The sequence below is a fragment of the Hyla sarda genome, chromosome 3 (genome assembly GCF_029499605.1).
Source record: "Hyla sarda isolate aHylSar1 chromosome 3, aHylSar1.hap1, whole genome shotgun sequence".
Taxonomy (NCBI): Eukaryota; Metazoa; Chordata; class Amphibia; order Anura; family Hylidae; genus Hyla; species Hyla sarda.
The window spans coordinates 292,385,854-292,406,074 of NC_079191.1; the positions used below are offsets into that span (position 1 = coordinate 292,385,854).

The following is a 20,221-nucleotide window of genomic DNA, read 5'->3' on the forward strand; positions in this document are numbered from 1 at the left end:
TGAGAGCGCACTGTGTACATTTGAGGCCTAAATTGGTCTCTGGGCCATGTGTGTTTACAAAGCCCTCATGTTGCAAGAACAGTGGACCCCCTCACAGGACCCCATTTTGGAAACTACACCCCTCACAGAATTTAACAAGGGGTACAGTGAGCATTTACACCCCACTGGCGTTTGACAGATCTTTGGAACATTGGGCTGAGCAAATTAAAAATTTTATTATTTATTTACACAGACCACTGTTCAAAAAAATCTGCCAGTGGGGTGTAAAATGCTCACTGCACCCCTTGTTAAATTCTGTGAGGGGTGTTGTTTCCAAAATGGGGTCACATGTGGAGGGTCCACTGTTCTGGGAGCATGGGGGCTTTGTAAACGCACATGGCCCCTGACTTCCATTTCAACCAAATTTTCTCTCCAAAAGCCCAATGGCACTCCTTCTCTTCTAAGCCCTGTAGTGCGCCCGCAGAACACTTTACATCCACTTATGGGGTATTTACATACTCAGGAGAAAAAGAACCCCAAAATTTGTAACCCCATTTCTTCTATTACCCCTTGTGAAAATGAAACATTTATGGTAACACCAGCATTTTAGTACAAAAAAAATAATTTTAATTTTAAAGTCCAACATTAGCGAAAATCCGTCAAACACCTGTGGGGTGTAAAGGCTCACTGTGCCCCTTGTTACATTCCTTGAGGGCTGTAGTTTCCCCAAATAGTGTGCCATGTGGGTGTTTTTTTTTTTTTCTTTCTGTTCCGGCACCATGGGGGCTTCCTAAATGCGACATGCCCCCAAAACCATTTCCGCTAAATTCTCTGTCCAAAAGCCGAATTGTGCTCCTTCTGTTCTGAGACGTAGTGCGCCAGCAAAGCAGTTTTACATCCACATATGGGGCATTTCCTTACTCGGGACAAATTGGGCTTCAAATTTTGTGGTCCATTTACTCCTATTACTCCATGCGAAAATGAAAAATTTGTAACACCATCATTTTAGTGTTACAAATCGCATTTTTCATTTTCACGTCAAACACTTAACGCTCACTGTACCCCTTGTTACATTCCTTGAGAGGTGTAGTTTCCCAAATAGTATGCCATGTGCATTTTTTTATTTTTATTTTATTTTTATTTTTTTGTGTGGCTGTTCTGGCACCATGGGGGCTTCCTAAATACAACATGCACCAATCATGGCAGCAAAATTCGCTCTCCAAAATCCCACAGTGGCTCTTTCCCTCTTGAGCCATGTTGTGAGCCCGCAGAGCACTTTATGTCAACATATGAGATATTTCCATGCTAAAGAGAAATTGGGTTACAAGTTTCTCCTTATACCCCTTGTAAAAATGAATACATTGGGTTACATGAACATGTTAGTGTAAAAAATTTAATTTAGATTTTTCTCCTCCACTTTGCTGCTTTTCCTGTGAAACACCTAAAGGGTTAACAAACTTTCTGAATGTCATTGTGAATACTTTAATGGGTGCAGTTTCTATAATGGGGTCATTTATGGGGCATTTCTCACTGAAAGGCCCCTCAAATCCACTTAAAACTTAACTGGTTCTAAAAAATAAGATTTTGAATTTTTCGTGAACATTTAGAAAATTGCTGCTATACTTTGAAGCTCTCTAATGTCTTCAAATGCTAAAAACATATCAACTTTATGATGTCAACATAAAGTAGACATATTTTGTATCTGAATCAATATATAATTTATTCGGTATGTCCATTTTCCTTACAAGCAGAGAGTTTCAAAGTTAGAAAAATGCTAAATTTTCTATAATTTTCATGAAATTTTTATGCAAGTATCAAGGAAAATTTAGCACTATGTTAAAGTAAAATATGTCACGAAAAAACTATATCTGAATCAAAATGAAAGGTAAAATCTCAGAGTTGTTAATGCATAAAGTGACAGTGGTCAGATTTGCAGAAAAGGGCTCTGCCCTTAAGGTGAAAATGGGTTGCGTCATTAATGGGTTAAAGTCAAAATCCACAGTTTGGCAGAAAGGATTCTAAGCGGAAGCACAGAAAATTACCACAGAGCTCTGTTGCATTCAGGATCCATTTGGCTAAAAACAAAGGAGCTAAATGGACCCTTAATACAACTGACACCGCCAAGTCCTTACGGATCCTTTTGACTTGAATGGGATCTGTCAAGTGTCATTGTTGTTAATTGGTGGAAAATACCGGAAATGCAGTATTTTTCTTTCTCTGTTCAGCTCCTGTCTTTTTGCAACTGATGTTCCTTTATGGGAGCTCAGTGATGATGTGAATGAGCCCGAAGATGACTAGGTCCTGTTGGCGTCCTCAGTTTTCTAGCTTTATTAGGTTTTACAATTTACATACCATATTACCAGATTCAAGAAAGGTTACATACCAGATTCAAGAGAATACCTTTTTTCTTCATAGCAGGTAATGAAAATGAGCTCAAACGATAGTACAAGACACAATACAATGGAAGGTTGTATTTAACATGGCTGGGGATAATTTATCATGAATTGTATGATAATGATGACAGGAAATATTGCATGGTACACTTTTTTACTGTATGGTCATACAAATCCAGCCTGCTGTGACTTTGTTAGGGGTTATTTCACACAAGCAAAGTTGAATGCCATGGTAAATGTACCCCAATAAGAGTGTGTTTCATAATGTGTGCAGCATTCCAGGAGTAAAAAGCTATACGTAATGTGCTTATTATTTTATTTTTTGCATTGTTTTTTTTCTTTTGTGTTTCTTGCTTGCCAAAGGACTCTCACCTACTCCTGGAAAGGTAAAGTTGGCACATTTACAAATAAGATTTTTGTGCGTGTGTTTTTTATTTTTTAATATATATTTGATATATAATTGTTTGCTTTAAAATTATAATGCATAATATTTTATTTACATATATAGTTTACTAAATGTAAAGACCAATACATGTTGTATCTAATGTTTGGAATGTTTCATAGATACTCTGGAGCCATCTTTAGAAGTTTTGTATCTTCTTATGGCTTATTCACTCTGTGGAATCTCTGAGCGGAGATTCCTTTTTTAGCGGGTGTCGGCAAAACAAGCCGATGCTAGGATGCTCTGAAATGTGTTGTCCCAATGGGCTGCTATGCATTGTAGAGGAGATTCCACGGAGTCTGGGGTCCAAAATTTCCATAGTGTGAATGCTGCAGCAGAATCCTATTGAAAACAGCGGGTGGCTGCTGCGCCATATTTTTGGGAATTCCACTCAGAAAATCTGCAGTGTGAATGGGTCTTAAAGTGACCTTAAACTTTTTAAGGGTATGTTTGCATGTACTATATATGCTGTAGATTTTGTGCTGGTAAGTCATTGATAAAATCTGCTGCAGAAATTCTTCAGTATATATAGTATGTGTAAATGCACCTTTTAAAGTAGGGTCACCTGTGCCGTATTTTTCTGCGTATCTGCTGCTGCATCTTTTCGTACCGATTTAATGTCAGTGAGTAGCAAAATACACAGCTGATTTTGCTACCCATTGACTTCAGTGGGTAGATAAATATGCAGCAGCAAAATACGACGTGTGACCCTACCCTTAATGCGTATACCTAGCTGTCAGGTAATAAGCTCTTTGGCGGCGTCCGACCGCTGGGACCCCACAGATCACGAGACTGGTTAATATGTTCTTTGAATATATTGTGTGATATATGTGTGCACAGCCAGTGCTCCATTCATTCTCTATGGGTGTGGGCCCTACTGATCACCTATCCTGTGGATAGAAAATAACTGTCAGACATTTACGTAAAGGGGTATTCCCACAAAGAAAGTTACTACTTTGCATTCCCTATGAATATGCCTACTGGGCTGATCGTACATGTTTCTTCGTGTTGGAGGGATTAAAGGGGTTATATGGAGGGGAAAAAATGTATCCCCCTTTGGATAGGGGATAAGTGTGTGAGTGTGAGAATCTGCTGGAGATCAGGAGATGAATAAAGTATTCACTATCCTGTGGATAGGATATAAGGTGCCCCCTCCCCCCCCAACACACACACACACACACACACACACACACACACACACACGAATACCTCTTTTATGCCCCACCCCATGGGAGAATAACCATTGCAAAATGGCGAATGCCATGGTGAGAACCATAATCGGAGAGGTTGAATTCAGACATGGCTGATCCTTATTTTTTTATGACATCTGCCCTTGGGACAATGTCCTGGCCTATATATATTATACATATACACTGTATGTTAGTGTTGCCTAGTCCTGCTGAAACCAATTTTTGGGTTTTTGTTTACTATGGTCACCTTAATTGTAATTGAACTTTTTTTCAAACTTTATACAAGAGCAGCCCAATAATACCTTTTATACTTCTTTTAAGGTTTTGGATTCTTCATCATTAAATTTTGGCACGCGAGTGAAATGGTTTGCAATATGCTTTGTTTCTGGAATTGTCTGTTCAATCCTGGTAAGTGAACTGCATTCTTTTTCTGTTTCACATAATGCATTAGAAGTAGATTTTAACCCCTTAAGGAAAATAAGGGGGATCGAGGTTGTCCAAGACACCCCCGATCCCCCTGAAGGTATAGGAGCTAGATGGCAGGGGTGCTACCCCTCCTATCCCTGCTATTGGCCGGTCAGAAGTGACCAACCAATAGCAGATCGGGGATGGGGGGGGGGGGTGGATTAAAGTTCGGTTCCCCTGCTCTGCCTACCCACTGTAGGTCCGGGCAGAGCAGGGGATCCGTCGGTGACCGGCGCCGGAGGTCACTTGCCATCAGCGGCAGCGGGCGCCCATAACATGTGGCTGGATCCCTGGTGCAGACTATGGAAGCTGGTGAGTTGCCTAGCAACATCTGGAAGGCTACAGTTTGAGACCACTATACAGTGGTCTCTGAACTGTAGCCCTCCAGCTGTTGCAAAACTACATCTCCCAGCATGCCCTTTGATGATCAGTACATGCTGGGAGTTCTAGTTTTGCAACAGCTGGAGGCAACAGAACCTAACTGAAGGTTTTCCAACCAGTGTTCCTCCAGCTGTTGCAAAAGTACAACTCCCAGCATGCACGGTCTGTCAGTGCATGCTGGGAGTTGTAGTTTTGCAACAGCTGGAGGTTTTCAGTTAGTGGGAAACTCACCATAAACCCGCCCGTGTGAATGTACCCTAAAAACACTACACTACACTAACACATAATAAAGGGTAAAATACTACATATACATCCTTACTGTCCCCCCCCCCCCCCCCAACCCATAAAAATGAAAACGTATCGTACGACAGTGTTTCGAAAATGGAGCCTCCAGCTGTGCAAAACAACAACTCCCAGCATTTCTGAACAGCCACTGACTGTCCAGGCATGCTGGGAGTTTAGCAACAGTTGGAGGCACCCTGTTTGGGAATCACTGGTGTAGAATTCCCCTATTCAAACCCTATTTTAGTACTCAAATGCTCATGGCGCTCTCTCACTTCAGAGCCCTGTCGTGATTCAAGGAAACAGTTTATGTAGTGTTTCCGTACTCGGAAGCAATTGCACTGCAAATTTTGTGGAGCTTTTTCTCCTTTTACCCCTTATGAAAAGGAAAAGTTGCGGTCTACATAGGGTAAAAAAATAGACCCCATCCAGACCCCAAAAACCACTTAAGCAAAATTTGCTTTCAAAAAGCCAAATGGGACTTTCTCTTCTGAGCATTGTAGTGGGCCCGCAGAGCATTTTACGTCCTAACATGGGGTATTTCCATACTCAGAAGAGATGTTTACAAATTTTGGGGGGCATTTTCTCCCATTACCCTTTGTAAAAATTGTAAATTTTGGGAAAAAACTGCACTTTAGTGAAAATTTTTTTCTTTTTTTCATTTACACATCCGACCCCTTGTTACGTGCCTTGAGGGGTGTAGTTTCCAAAATGGTATGCCATGTGGGGTTTTTTCTGCTGTTCTGGCACCATAGGGGTACATATGTTAATATGTAAATGCGACATGCCCCCCAAAAACCATTTCAGCAAAATTCATTCTCCAAAATCCCATTGTTGCACCTTCCCTTCTGAGCCCTCTACTGCGCCCGCCGAACACTTGACATACGCATATGAGGTATTTCCTTACTCTAGAGAAATTGGGTTACACATTTTAGGAAGATTTCTCTCCTTTTACCCCTTTTAAAAATTCAAAAACTAGGTCTGCAATAACATAAGAGTGTAAAAAATAAGATTTAGAATTTTCTCCTTCACTTTGCTGCTATTCCTGTGAAACACCTAAAGGGTTAACACACTTACTGAATGTCATTTTGAATACTTTGAGGGGTGCAGTTTTTATAATGGGGTCATTTGTGGGGTGTTTCTAATATGAAGGCCCTTCAAATCCACTTCAAAACTGAACTGGTCCCTGAAAAATTCAGATTACGAAAATTTTGTGAAATTGGAAAATTGCTGCTGAACTTTGAAGCCCTCTGATGTCTTCCAAAAGTAAAAACATGTCAACTTTATGATGCAAACATAAAGTAGACATATTGTATATGTGAATCAATATATAATTTATTTAGAATGTCTATTTTCCTTACAAGTAGAGCTTCAAAGTTAGAAAAAATTTTCATGGAATTTTGGAATTTTTCACCAAGAAATTATGCAAATATCAACTAAAATGTACTACTATGTTAAATGGTACAATATGTCTCGAAAAAACATCTCTGAATCAAATTCATAAGCATTAATAACTCTGGGATGCTTTTACTTAACCCCTTAAAGGGAACCAATCATCAGATTTTACCCTATATAACGCTTGGTAAAGCGTTATATAGGGTAAAATCTTTATTTTCACCATCCCCGGGGGATGCTCCTGCCCCCAGGGATGGTGAAGATATGAAGTTATAAACTAGTCGCCGCCGCCGCCGTAAGTAGTCACCTGGGCGGGGAGCTCTTCTCACCTACTCCCGTTCTTCGGCCGGCAGCGACGCCTCCTCCGCTTGATTGACAGGCCACGTCATCACTCTGCTCCGTCTGTTCAGTGAGCGGAACAATGACGCGGCCCGTCAATCAAGCGGATGGGGCGTCTCTCCCGGCCGAAGAACGGGAGTAGATGAGAAGAGCTCCCCGCCCAGGTGACTACTTACGGCGGCGGCGGTGACTAGTTTATAACTTCATATCTTCACCATCCCTGGGGGCAGGAGCATCCCCCGGGGATGGTGAAAATAAAGATTTTACCCTATATAACGCTTTACCAAGCGTTATATAGGGTAAAATCTGATGATTGGTTCCCTTTAAGGACCAAGGGCGTACCTGTACCCTCTGAGTCCGCTCTTGTTCTATAACATGGTGCCATAATGAGTCTGGCCCGGCCATTGTTAATAGCGCGCGGCACTGATCGTGGTGCTGCGCACTATTAACCCTTTAGACACGGCGTTCAAAGTTGATTGAGGCGTCTAAAGTGAAACTAAACTACCCCCGGCTAGCTCAGAGAGTTCGGGATTTCCCCGCGGGGATCCCGAACAGCTGTAGGACAGCAGGAGGGTCCCCTTACCTGCCCCCTGGTGTCCGATCACCAAATGACTGCTCAGTGCCTGAGATCCAGGCATTTCAAGTGGCAGAATAATCGTTCAATGGTTTCCTATGAGAAACCATTGATCAATGTAAAAGATCAGTGTGTACAGTTTTATAGCCCCCTATGGGAGCTATAACACAGCAAAAAAAGAAAAAAAAAAGTGAAGATCATTTAACCCCTTCCCTAATAATAAAAGTTTGAATCACCCCCCTTTTCCCATTAAAAAAAATAAATAAATGTGTAAATAAAAATAACGATATGTGGTATCGCCGCGTGCCAAAATGTCCGAATTATAAAAATATATCACTAATTTCTCCGTACGGTCAATGGCGTACGCACAAAAGAAAATTCCGAAGTCCAAAATAGTTTACTTTGTTGTCACTTTTTATATAATGAAAAAAATGAATAAAAAGCGATCAATACAAAAATGGTACCGGTAAAAATTTCAGATCATGGCGCAAAAAATGAGCCCTCAATCCGCCCCATACGTGGAAAAATAAGTTATAGAGTCAGAAGATGACAATTTTAAACGTATACATTTTCCTGCATGTAGTTATGATTTTTTCCAGAAGTACGACAAAATCCAACCTATGTAAGTAGGGTATCATTTTAATCATATGGACCTACAGATTAAAGAGAAGGTGTAAATTTTACTGAAAAATGTACTGCGTAGAAATGGAAGCCCCCAAAATTACAAAATGGTGTTTTTTCTTAAATTTTGTTGCACAATTATTTTTTCTTTTCCGTTTTGTTGTAGATTTTTTTGGTAAAATGACTGATGCCATTACAAAGTAGAATTGGTTGGGCAAAAAAAAACTCAATTTTGCACCTAAAAATCCATATGATGGCTAAGATTTTTTAAAGGTAAGGAGGAAAAAATGAGTGCAAAAAAAACGGGAAAACCCCTGGTCCTTAAGGGGTTAAAGTGACAGTTGTCATATTTGCAAAAAATGCTCTGGTCCTTAAAGGGGTACTACCGTGCTGAAAACTTATCCCCTATCTAAAGGATATGGGATAAGTTGCCTGATCGCGTGGGGTGCCGCCGCTGGGGACCACCGCGATCTCGCACGCAGCACCTTACTCTCATCAGGCCCCGGAGCGAACATCGCTCCAGGTCTGATGACTGCCGATCACGGGCCGGAGTATCGTGACGTCACGGCTCCGCCCCCATGTGATTTCACGCTCCGCCCCTCAATGTAAGTTTATAGCAGGGGGCGAGACAGCCGTCTCGCCCCCTGCCATAGACTTGCATTGAGGGGGCGGAGCGTGACGTCAAACGTGGCGGAGCTGTAATGTCACGATCATAGGCCCCGTCATCAGACCCGGAGCGGATGTTCGCTCCGGGGCCTTATGAGAGCGGGGTGCTGCATGCGAGATCGCGGGGGTCCCCAGCGGCGGGACCCCGCGCGATCAGGCAACTTATCCCCTATCCTTAAGATAGGGGATAAGTTGTCAGCACCACGGTAGTACCCCTTTAAGTACAAAATGGGCTTGGTCCTTAAGGGGCTAAAGACCAAGCCTGTTTTTTACAAAGCGGGTATGTATGACTTTATTAGAGAAAAGCTATGGTAACGTTTTGTCAATCACGATAGTGTTTTTTTTTTTTTTTTTTTTTTTTTTGTCAATGTTGTACTACATTGTACATAGTAAAAGTAAGCTGATAGAATTTTTATCTTTTTGTTTTTAACAATGCAAGTAAAATTTAATAAAAAAAAAAAAACCTAGCCTAACAATTTTTTACGACCCCCATTTTATAAACTGGACCCCTCTAGGTTTTTACTAAGGGGTATAGTGAATATTTTAACACCATAGGAGGAAATGCACCCTATATTTTATTGAGCTGCTTGTCCTGTGTTCAGAAATACCCCCGTTTAGGCCCTATTTGGTTCCTTGGCTGCGTGGCAGGACCCTGAAGGAGAGGAACGCCATTTGTCTTTCAGGGCATCATTTTAGGCCAAAAGAATTAAGGGCCCCACTTGTTTTAGCTTCCTGAACCATACAGAACCCCCCCCCCCCCCCTACAAGTGACCCCATTTTGGAAAATACACCTCCTAAAGTATTCACCCAGACCAGAAGTGAGCACTTTGTATCCATTCTAGCCACACAAAAAAGGTCATTGGAAAATTTTTAATCTGCTTTTTTCCCCCCCACAAATGCTTTAATTTGTGGGACATATTTTTTTGTACATTGCGTCTGAAAAGGAGGAAATGCACCCCATATTTTAAATGCCACCACTTAGGCTGTATTTGGTTTCTATGCTACATTATAGCACCAAGAATGAAAGGAACCCCATTTGGATTTCAGGACATCATAATAAAAATTATAGGTCCCACTCCATGCCTGCAAAGAATTAAAGCTGGCAGAACTATACAGCACCCTCACAAGTGACCCTTTTTGAAAACTACATTCTCTAAAGTATTCACTTTTGATTAGTACTGCATTCTTTTTAGGCCTTATTGTGTTGATGGTATTCGCATAAGTAAGTGTAAAATATTTTAATTTGTTTCAACTATTGTGACTGCTGCAAACATCCTGGAGAAACATGGATGGGCCAGTATCTGCTGCACTGGCCATACATTGCAGTTGATCAGTGAAAGGTGACCAGTTACTGCAACCTTGTCAGACTCATCAGTTACCCAAGGGACAAACATTATCAGGATCTAAAGCCAGAACAAGAGTGCCTGCACTTGTGAAGGGGTTGTTGAGATACAGTGAGTGTGTTTATTTTGAATCTTCGGCCATGAGGAGCTTCCAAGCCAGTGCAACGGACCGGCTTCACGGTAGCGTCTCTTGTTTTTCCTGTTCCTAATAGGGCAGTAATTAAAGGGGTTCTCCACCATAAGGTGATTTTAGTACGTATCTGGCAGACAGTATTGGACATGCTTAAGAAGGATCTGCGCTTTCTTGGGGCTAAATGGCTATGCTGTGAGATTACCATAACACTGTGGCTAGCTTTTTGTGAACTTGTATTTCCTGTTTGATTTATGTTTTTTTGACTACAAATCCCACAATGCTATTTTCCTCCCTCTCACACATCAACCACCCCACCCATTGAAACAAAAGGCCTGTGGTTTTCAATCAGGGTGCCTACAGCTGTTGCATTAGTAGCAGATTGATCCCTCCACCTATTGAAGCAGACAGGCTCCCTGTCATCAGCTGACTAGTGAGTCAGGTCTTGGCTGCATTGCAAGCTGGGAAAAATCCGAGACACGTCATTTTGTATGATGGTAAAAATAATGGGGGGAAAATTACAGAAGAATTGTGAGAAAACCATCACACACAGGTACAGACACTATATTATGAACTACACTAACTTTACAGCCCCTGTAGCATAGTCAAATAAAAAAAATTCCTGGAATACCCCTTTAACGTTTAAGGGTTCGGCTGTGAGAACCTAAAGAATTCTGAGTTCAGTATTGGAGAAGTAGTAGTTACACGTGCCTGAGTGAATGCAAGGTGAGTAAGTGCTGCAAAACAGTGGTTAGTTGTGGGAGTCAGTAGTGGCTTTAAAAGTTGAGCTGAAGATAAAATTCTATCTATTCTCACAACTGCACCACTAGAGGTTAATAATTGGCACATTAGAGAGTGGGGAAAACAGTAGTTTAAAAAACCTTAATCATTTCCTCCCCTTGAAGTCTCTAAACACCCCCACCCCAACTCTAAAGTACTTGACCACGGGACTAAAACAGAGCAAAATCTACTTGTCCCTCATAACGATCCACTTGTCCTGGCCTATATTCACTTTCACACTCTCGTTTTTTCCTCCTCTCCTTATAATAGCCATAACTAACTACTATAATGATACCTTTTAATTATTCCACAACATATGCTCAGAAATAAAACAAAAATATTGGTAAAGTAAAATTGAAATAGTAAAAGATCATTTTCCAAATTTGGTGGTTTTTCTTTTTCTACGTCATTTACATTATGGTTGAGCTAGCATGTTATTTTGATACTTCAAGCCGCCTGATTACAGCAATACCAGATTTGTATCGTTTCCAGCATGTTTTACTAACTTAAAAACAGAAGTTTTTCGAATTTCTTTTTATTGCCATTTTCTGTCCCCTTTATCTTTTAAACCCCGAGGCTGTATGGGGCAAATTTTTTTGCTCCATAATCTGTTTTTTGTATCGGTACCATTTTGGTATTGATCTGACTTTAATCACTTTTAACTTTTTTTACTGGGAAAATTGCAATTCTGTTGTTTGGTATTTTTTTTTTTACCATACAGGATACATAATGTTATATTTTAATAGCTCATACAATAATGCATGCAGCTATACCAAATATGTATATTTTTATTATGTTTACATTAGGGATTGACCAATTATCGGTATGGCCGATAATCACGATTTTGGGCATTATCGGTATCGGCAATTATCTTGCCGATAAGCCGATAATGCACCGCCCCCACCGCACCGCGACCGCCACCCCCCCGAACCGCACCCCCGACCCACCGCACCGCGTCGCACCCCCCACCGGGATGCTGGGCGGTATACCAGTATGGATTTTTGCCCATACCGCTATACCGGTCGGGCCCCTCCCCCACCCTCCGAGTCAATAAAAAAATGAAACTTACCCGTAATGGGGGTGGTCCTGGCCATCCATCCTTCCTTCCTGTAGTGTCAGGGGGCGTTCCGGGTGAAGAGTGAACCGGTCCTGCTGTCCTTCTCCCGCGGTCTTCTTCTCCACTCCGGGCAGGCTCCGGCCTAGTACGCTGCATAGACGCCGCTACGCCGTGATGTCAGGTGCGGCGCTGCGCACGGGCGTCACTGCGCAGCGTTGTGTCAGCCCCCGAACACGACAGGAACGATGGATGGATGGCCCGGACCACCCTGACAAGTAGGGGGGGAGAGAAGCGGGTGGCGGCGGCGGCAGCCTATGGCCCCGCAAAAGCCACTGCAGATCATTGATTTAAAGCGCCCCCTTTAAATCAATGATCTGCAGCGGTGTCGCAGGGTTTTTTTTTTTTTTTTTTTTTTTTACACTTTATTAGTCCCTTAGGGAACTTTTAGGAGGAAACATTAGATTCCTCAAACAGATCATTAGAGTTCTATTGAACTCCATTGATCTGTGTGCTCTACGATCCATTGATAGAGCCTAGTCCATCCAGGCTCGATCAGTAACAGAGCCACAGATACCAGGGAAGCAGAGGTAAGCCCTCCGGCTACCTCTATAGTGGATAGGATTAGAGTCAGGAAGAGTCAGGGACAGATGAGTTCATAAATAAATAAATAAATCTGAATCTGTGGTTATATCATGACAAAATGTACAAAAGTCCAAGGGGATGTAAACTTACGCAAGGCACTTTGCTAAAATGAAGGAGCAGAAGCGGTTGGCTGCACTGGTCATTCTTTGGTCAGTTTTTCCCATTTTACCCCCAAAAAGCATAATTTTTTTTTTATAAGCATATTTGGTATCGTCGCGTGCATACATATCTAAACTATCAAAATATAATGTTAATCATCCCGTACGGTGAATAACGTAAACGTAAAAAATAAAAAAAAGTCCAAAAATGCAGCTTTTTTGTCACATTTTATTCAAATCATTTTTAATAAAAAAATTATCTAAAAGTTTTATATATGCAAATGTGTTATCGATAAAAGGTACAGATGACGGCACAAAAAATGAGCCCTCATACCGCCCTATATATGGAAAAATGAAAAAGTTATAGGTGGTCAAAATAAGGCGATTTTAGATTACTGATTTTGTACAAAAAGTTTTTTAGATTTTTTTTTTTTTAAGCGGTACAAAAATATAAAAGTATCTAGCCATGGGTATCATTTTAATCTAATTGACCCACAGAATAAAGAACACATGTCATTTCTACCATATACAGTGTGAAAACGAAACCCTCCAAAATGTGCAAAATTTTTTTTTTCATTTAAATTTCCTCCTTAAAAATGTTTCTTTTGGGTTCGCTGTACATTTTATGGTAAAATGAGGTTTCATTAAAAAGTACAATTGGTCACACAAAAAACAAGTTATGGATTTTAGAAGGAGAGGAGGAAAACGCTACGCTAAACGAAAACGCTAAAATAAAATTGGCCTGGTCCCTAAAGGGGTACTCCGGTAAAAACCTTTTTTCTTTTAAATCAACTGGTGGCAGAAAGTTAAACCATATTTGTAAATTACTTCTATTAAAAAAATCTTAATCCTTCCTGTGCTTATTAGCTGCTGAATACTACAGAGGAAATTCTTTTATTTTTGGAATGCTCTCTGATGACATCACAAACACAGTTCTCTCTCTGCTGACGTTATTATAATAATAACACTTTATTTATTGTTGTCCTTAGTGGGATTTGAACCCAAGTCCCCAGCACTGCAAGGCAGCAGTGCTAACCACTGAGCCATCATGCTGCCCTTAGCGTACATCTGTTATGCATGGTTGCTAAAATGGACAGAGATGTCAGCAGAGAGCACTGTGTTCGTGATGTCATCAGTGTTCCAAAAAGAAAGGAATTTCCTCTGTAGCTTTCAGCAGCTAATAAGTACTGGAAGGATTAAGATTTTTTTAATAGAAGTAATTTACAAATATGTTTAACTTTCTGCCACCAGTTGATTTAAAAGAAAAAAGGTTTTCACCGGAGTACCCCTTTAAGGTTAAAATGGGCTTTGTCCTTAAGGGATTAAAGTTCCTTTAAGAATAAGAGCTTATACCTTAAGGTTCGCTTGGGGCTTTAGGAATGGTACGAATTGATACTGTGGCTTTTGGGACAGAAAAAATTATGCACCCCTGACATAATAGGATATTTGTATTATACAAGAAAGCAGAAACTGGCCCAGTCTCTACAGATAGAAGTCAAGAGAACTTTAAAACACCAACAAAAGTTATCGCAGGTAAAGAGAGCTGCTATAGGACTAGATGATTGAAAATGATTCACAGTATGCTTCAAAACTCTGTTTATAAATCACAGCTTTCTTAATGCATGACAGACAGCAGGAATTTAAGAGGTGTGTTTTTTTTTATTCCTAATCCAGATGGTGTATTGACACTGAGAATATAAGTAGAATAAATAACCTGAATGTATGTTTGTTTTTATTGATGTAGGGAAGTGCATTACTTTGGGTTCCTGGTGCCGGAATAAAGCTATTTGCAGTGTTCTACACACTGGGAAACATTGCTGCATTAGCCAGGTAATAATTTGTTTTACTACTAAAATAAAATGCTGGTCTCCAAAGTCTATGGAGCAATCAGTCTTGTGTATAGAATTATGTAATAAAATTATTTAATCCCTTCCTGTTTATTTACACTGCAACTGGCCTTTTATTTGTGTGGGTAAAATGGCCCCCTGCATATGCAAGTTTTAGACTTATTTAGACCTACGCTGACTCTTTTAGATGTTATAGAACATTATAGAAAATTGCCACAAGAAAAGATGATTTGACTGCATATCCTCAAGGAACAGATAATAAACAAGTTCTTACTATACCACAGGATTTGGTGATTAATACTCCTTAAAGTGTTCTCCAGAATGTTAACTTTCTTTTTCAGAAACTGCTCTAAATATACGTTTTGTGAGCAACTCTTAAATGGGTACTCCACTGGCCATCGTTCGGAACTGAATGTTCCGGACGCTGCTTTCATGCTGCGGGGGTCGGCCACTCCCCTCGTGACCTCATCAAGTCAATGGGAGGGGGCCAATCATCAATTTAGGCCTCAAATGTACCAATCTCACTACTGAGCCATGGTGTGCGCCCACAGAGCACTTTACGCCCACATATGGAGTATTTCTGTACTCGGGAGAAATTGCGTTACAAATTTTGGGGGTCTTTTTCTCCTTTTACCTCTTGGGGAAAATGAAAAGTATGGGGCTTTTCTTTACCTCCTAAAAATATATTGTTGTGGTGATCTCTGTTCCTTCAGAGGAGAGTTGTAAGTCCACCATGGGGCTTTGTAAAGGCGACATAGCACCCAGACTTCAATTCCAGCCAAATTCTCTCCAAAATCACATAGTTACGCCTTCCCTCCTGAGCCCTGTTCTGCATGTATAAAAAGTATTTCCTGATTCAGGTGACATTGGGTCACAAATTTTGTGGTGCATTTTCTGTGTTAACCCCTTGTAAAAATGAGAAATTAGGTGGTTACACCAGCATTTAAGTGAAAATAAATAAAAATTTTCATTTTCTTGTCCCACTTTAATGAAAAATTTGTCAAACGTGTGGGGTGTTAAGGCTCACTGTATAGCTTGCCACATTCCTTGAGGGGTGTAGTTTCCAAAATAGTGTGCCATGTGAGGGAGAGGGGATGGGGTTTGCTGTTCGGGCACCAGGGGGGCTTCCTAAATGCAACATGCCCCCCAAAAACCATTTTAGCTAAATTCGCTCTCCAAAACCAAATTTTGTCCTTCTCTTCTGAACATTGTATTGTGCCCACAGAGCACTTAGAAGAAATTGGGTTACAAATTATGGGGGGAGGGGGCATTTTCTCCTATTAACTTTTGTGAAAACAAAATATTTGGGGGAAATTTTTTTTTTTTTGTGAACCCCCCCCCCCCCCCACAAATTTAACCCCTTGTTGCATTCTTTTAGGGGTGTAGTTTCCAAGATAGTGTGCCCATTGACACTCCTTTCTTTCTAAGCCCTCTAGAGCACTTTAAATCCACATATGAAGTACCGTATTTATCGGGGTATACCACGCACCGGCCTATAACACGCACCCTCATTTTACCAAGGATATTTGGGTAAAAAAAGTTTTTTACCCAAATATCCATGATAAAATGAGGGTGCGTGTGTGCGCGTGTATACCCCGATACACCCCCAGGAAAGGCAGGGGGAGAGAGGCCGTCGCTGCCCGCTTCTCTCCCCCCTGCCTTTCCTGGGGTCTAGAGCGCTGCTGTCGGCCCTTTTCACCCCCTGGTTATCGGCGCCGCTGCCCGTTCTGTCCCCCTGACTATCGGTGCCGGCGCCGATAGCCAGGGGGAGAGAAGGGGCAGCGGCACCCATTGCCGGCGCCGCTGCCCCGTTGCCTCCCCCCATCCCCGGTGGCATAATTACCTGAGTCGGGTCCGCGCTGCTCCAGGCTTCCGTCGTGCGTCCCCAGCGGCGTTGCTATGCACGGCGCGGCGCTCTGACGTCATGCGCCGCGCCGTTCAGCGCATAGCAATGACGCCGGGGACGCACGACGGAGGCCTGGAGCAGCGGGGACCCGACTCAGGTAATTATGCCACCGGGGATGGGGGGAGGCAACGGGGCAGTGGTGCCGGCAATGGGTGCCGCTGCCCCTTCTCTCCCCCTGGCTGTCGGCGCCGCTTCTCTCTCTTTCTAACACAAAGAAATTATGCAAGTATCAATGAGAATTTACCACTAACATAAAGTAGAATATGTCACGAAGAAACTGTCTGAATCAAATTCATAAGTAAAAGCATCCTAGAGTTATTAATGCATAATGTGACATAGGTCAGATTTGCAAAAAATGCTCTCTTATTTTAACCCCTTAAGGACTCAGCGTTTTTCCGTTTTCATTCTTTCCTCATCACCTTCTAAAAATCATAACACTTTCAATTTTGCACATAAAATTCCATATGATGGCTTATTTTTTGCGCCACCAATTCTACTTTCCAGTGACATAAGTCATTTTACCAAAAAATCCATGGCGAAGCGGAAAAAAAATTCATTGTGCGACAAAATTGAAGAAAGTAATTTTGTAACTTTTGGGGGCTTCTGTTTCTACGGAGTGCATTTTTAGGTAAAAATGACAGCTTATTTTTATTCTTTAGGTCCATACGGTTAAAATGATATTCCACTTATATAGGCTTGAGTTTGTTGTACTTCTGAAAAAAATTATAACTACATGGAGTAAAATTTATACGTTAAAAATCTTATGACCCCTATAACTTATTTTAAATTTTCCGCGTATGGGCCGGTATGAGGGCAAATTTTTTGCACCATGTTCTGAAGTTTATCGGTACCATTTTTGTAGTGATTGGACTTTTTGATAGCTTTTTATTAATGTTTTCATGATATAAAAAGTGACCGAAAATACACTATTTTGGACTTTTTTTGCGCGTACACCATTGACCGTGCGGTTTAATTAACGATATCTTTTTATAGTTCGGACATTTCAGCACGCGGCGATACCACATGTTTATTTTTACAGTTTTTTATTTATTTATTTTTTTTATGGGAAAAGGGGGTTGATTCAAACTTTTATTAGGGAAGGGGCTAAATGACCTTTTTATTAACTTTTTTTTTTTTTTTCCACTTTTTTTTTTTTTTTGCAGTGTTATAGCTCCCATAGGGGGCTATAACACTGCACACACTAATCTTTTACACTGATCCCTGAAAAGCCATAGCTTTGCATGTATCAGCGTTATAGGGGGTTGATTGCTCAAGCCTGTAGCTCAGGCTTGGAGCAATCAAACACCGATTGGGTGCGACGGAGCAAGGTAAGGGGACCTCCGCTCGCGTCCTAGATGACTGGGACATCGCAATTTTATCGCGATAGTCCCGGTCAGCCCTACTGAGCTGCCGGGAAGCTTTTACTTTCGTTTTAAATGCAGCGATCAACTTTGATCGCCATGTCTGAAGGGTTAATAGCACGCAGCATAATCTGTGCAGCACGCTACTAGCCCAGGGTCCCAGTTATCATAAGCCGCCGGGACCGACCCGGTATGATGTGGGGTCACGGCATAACCCGTTTTAAATACTGGCCCTGCGTCCTTAACCTGTTCAGGACCCAGGGCGTACGGGTACGTCCTGACACCCTGGTACTTAAGGACCCATGGCGTACCTGTATGCCCGTGGCGACCAGACCGGGGTGACTGCTGATATCGATCAGCAGGCACCCTGCGCAAATGCCCAGGGGGGGGGGGGGGGGTTTATCAGAACCCCCCCCCCCCATGTCGGCAATCGCGGCAAATCACAAGTGAAGTCACACTTGCGATTCTCGGTCATTACGGGTCTATGGTGACCCGGAATATAAGGGGTATCGCAGTTGTCCAAGACACCGGCGATCCCCTTGAAGGGCTATGAGTAAGGTGGCAGGACACAGTGCCACCCTTCCTATCCCTGCTACTGGTCATATAGACGCGATGACAAATAGCAGATCGGGGGCGGGGGTGTTACTTTCGGTTTCCCCGTTCTGCCCACCCACAATAGGCGGGGCAGGACGGGGAAACCGACAGGGACCGGTGCCGAAGGTCACCTACCGATCTGCGGAGGCTGCTGGCGACGGATCGGCGGGCAGCGATGTCGTGCGGAAGCCGATGAGTTGCCTAGCAACATCTGGAGGGCTACAGTCTGAGACCACTATACAGTGGTCTCTATACTGTAGCCCTCCAGACGTTGCAAAACTACAACTACCAGCATGCCCAGGCAGCTGTTTGGGCATGTTGGGAGTTGTAGTTTTGCAACAGCTGGAGGTCTACTATTTAGAGACCACTGCACAGTGAACTCCAAACTGTAGCCCTCTAGATCTTGCAAAACTGCAAATCCCAGCATGCCCAAACAACAAACAGCTGTCTCTGCATGCTGGGAGTTGTATTTGCGTACCTCCAGCTGTTGCATAACTACATCTCCCAGTATGCGTTTCAGCGATCAATACATGCTGGGAATTGTAGTTTTGCAACATCTGGAGGCACACTGGTTGGAAGATACTGACTTAGGTAACAGAACCTAATCTGAAGGTTTTCCTACCAGTGTGCCTCCAGCTGTTGCAAAAGTACAACTCCCAGCATGCACTGTCTGTCAGTACATGCTGGGAGTTGTAATTTTGAAACAGCTGGAGGTTTGTACAGGGTACATTCACACGGGCAGGTTTAATTTTTTTGCCCATTTTCGCTGTTCACTGTGAAGGATCAGTAACATCATACTTAGACAATTACGACACCCCTCATGGAATTTAATAAGGGGTGCAGTGAGCATTTACACCCCACTGGCATTTGACAGATATTTGAAACAGTGGACTGTGCAAATGAAAAGTTTTATTTTTCATTTTCACAGACCACTGTTCCAAAAATCTGTCATACACCATGACTGCTCACTGCACCCCATATTAAATTCCATGAGGGGTGTAGTTTCCAAAATGGGGTCATATGGATATTTATTGTTTTGCGTTTGTCAGAACTGCTGTAACAATCAGCCACCCCTGTGCAAATCACCTCAAATGTACATGGTGCACTCTCCCTTCTGGGCCTTGTTGTGCGCCCTCAGAGCACTTTGCGCCCACATATGGGGTATCTCCGCAGTCGGGAGAAATTGCATTACAAATTTTGAGGGTCTTTTTTCCCTTTTACATCTTGTCAAAATGAAAAGTATAGGGCAACACCAGCATGTCAGTGTAAAAAATGTAATTTTTATACACGAACATGCTGGTGTAGACCCCAACTTAACCTTTTCATAAGGGGTTAAAGAAGAAAAAGCCCCCCCCCCCCCCCCCCCCCAAAAAAAATAAAAATTTGTTAGGCAATTTCTCCAGAGTACGGAGATACCCCATATGTGTCCCAAAACTGTTGCCCTGAAATACGACAGGGCTCCTAAGTGAGAGAGCGCCATGCGCATTTGAGGCCTAAATTAGGGATTTGCATAGTGGTATTCTATGCCAATGATTCCCAAACAGGGTGCCTCCAGCTGTTGCAAAACTCCCAGCATGCCTGGACAGTCAATGGCTGTCCGGCAATACTGGGAGTTGTTTTTTTGGCAACAGCCGGAGGCTCCGTTTTGGAAACAGTAGCGTACCAGACGTTTTTCTTTTTTTGGGGGGAGGGGGGCTGTGTAGGGGTATGTGTATATGTAGTGTTTTTTACTTTTT

General features: G+C 42.2%; 1 protein-coding gene across 7 annotated transcripts in view; it reads left to right on the forward strand.

Annotated features, from left to right (window-relative positions):
- Positions 1–20,221, forward strand: part of SFT2D1 (SFT2 domain containing 1) — a 205,277-nt gene that overhangs the window by 98,669 nt on the left and 86,387 nt on the right. For 6 of the 7 annotated variants that reach the window (XM_056566859.1, XM_056566862.1, XM_056566857.1 and 3 more), the window contains 2 exons: positions 4,326–4,412; positions 14,522–14,607. In XM_056566859.1, coding sequence (XP_056422834.1) covers positions 4,326–4,412; positions 14,522–14,607 — 173 coding nt within the window. The remainder of the gene's footprint in view (positions 1–4,325; positions 4,413–14,521; positions 14,608–20,221) is intronic. The other variant, XM_056566863.1, reaches the window with a different exon arrangement.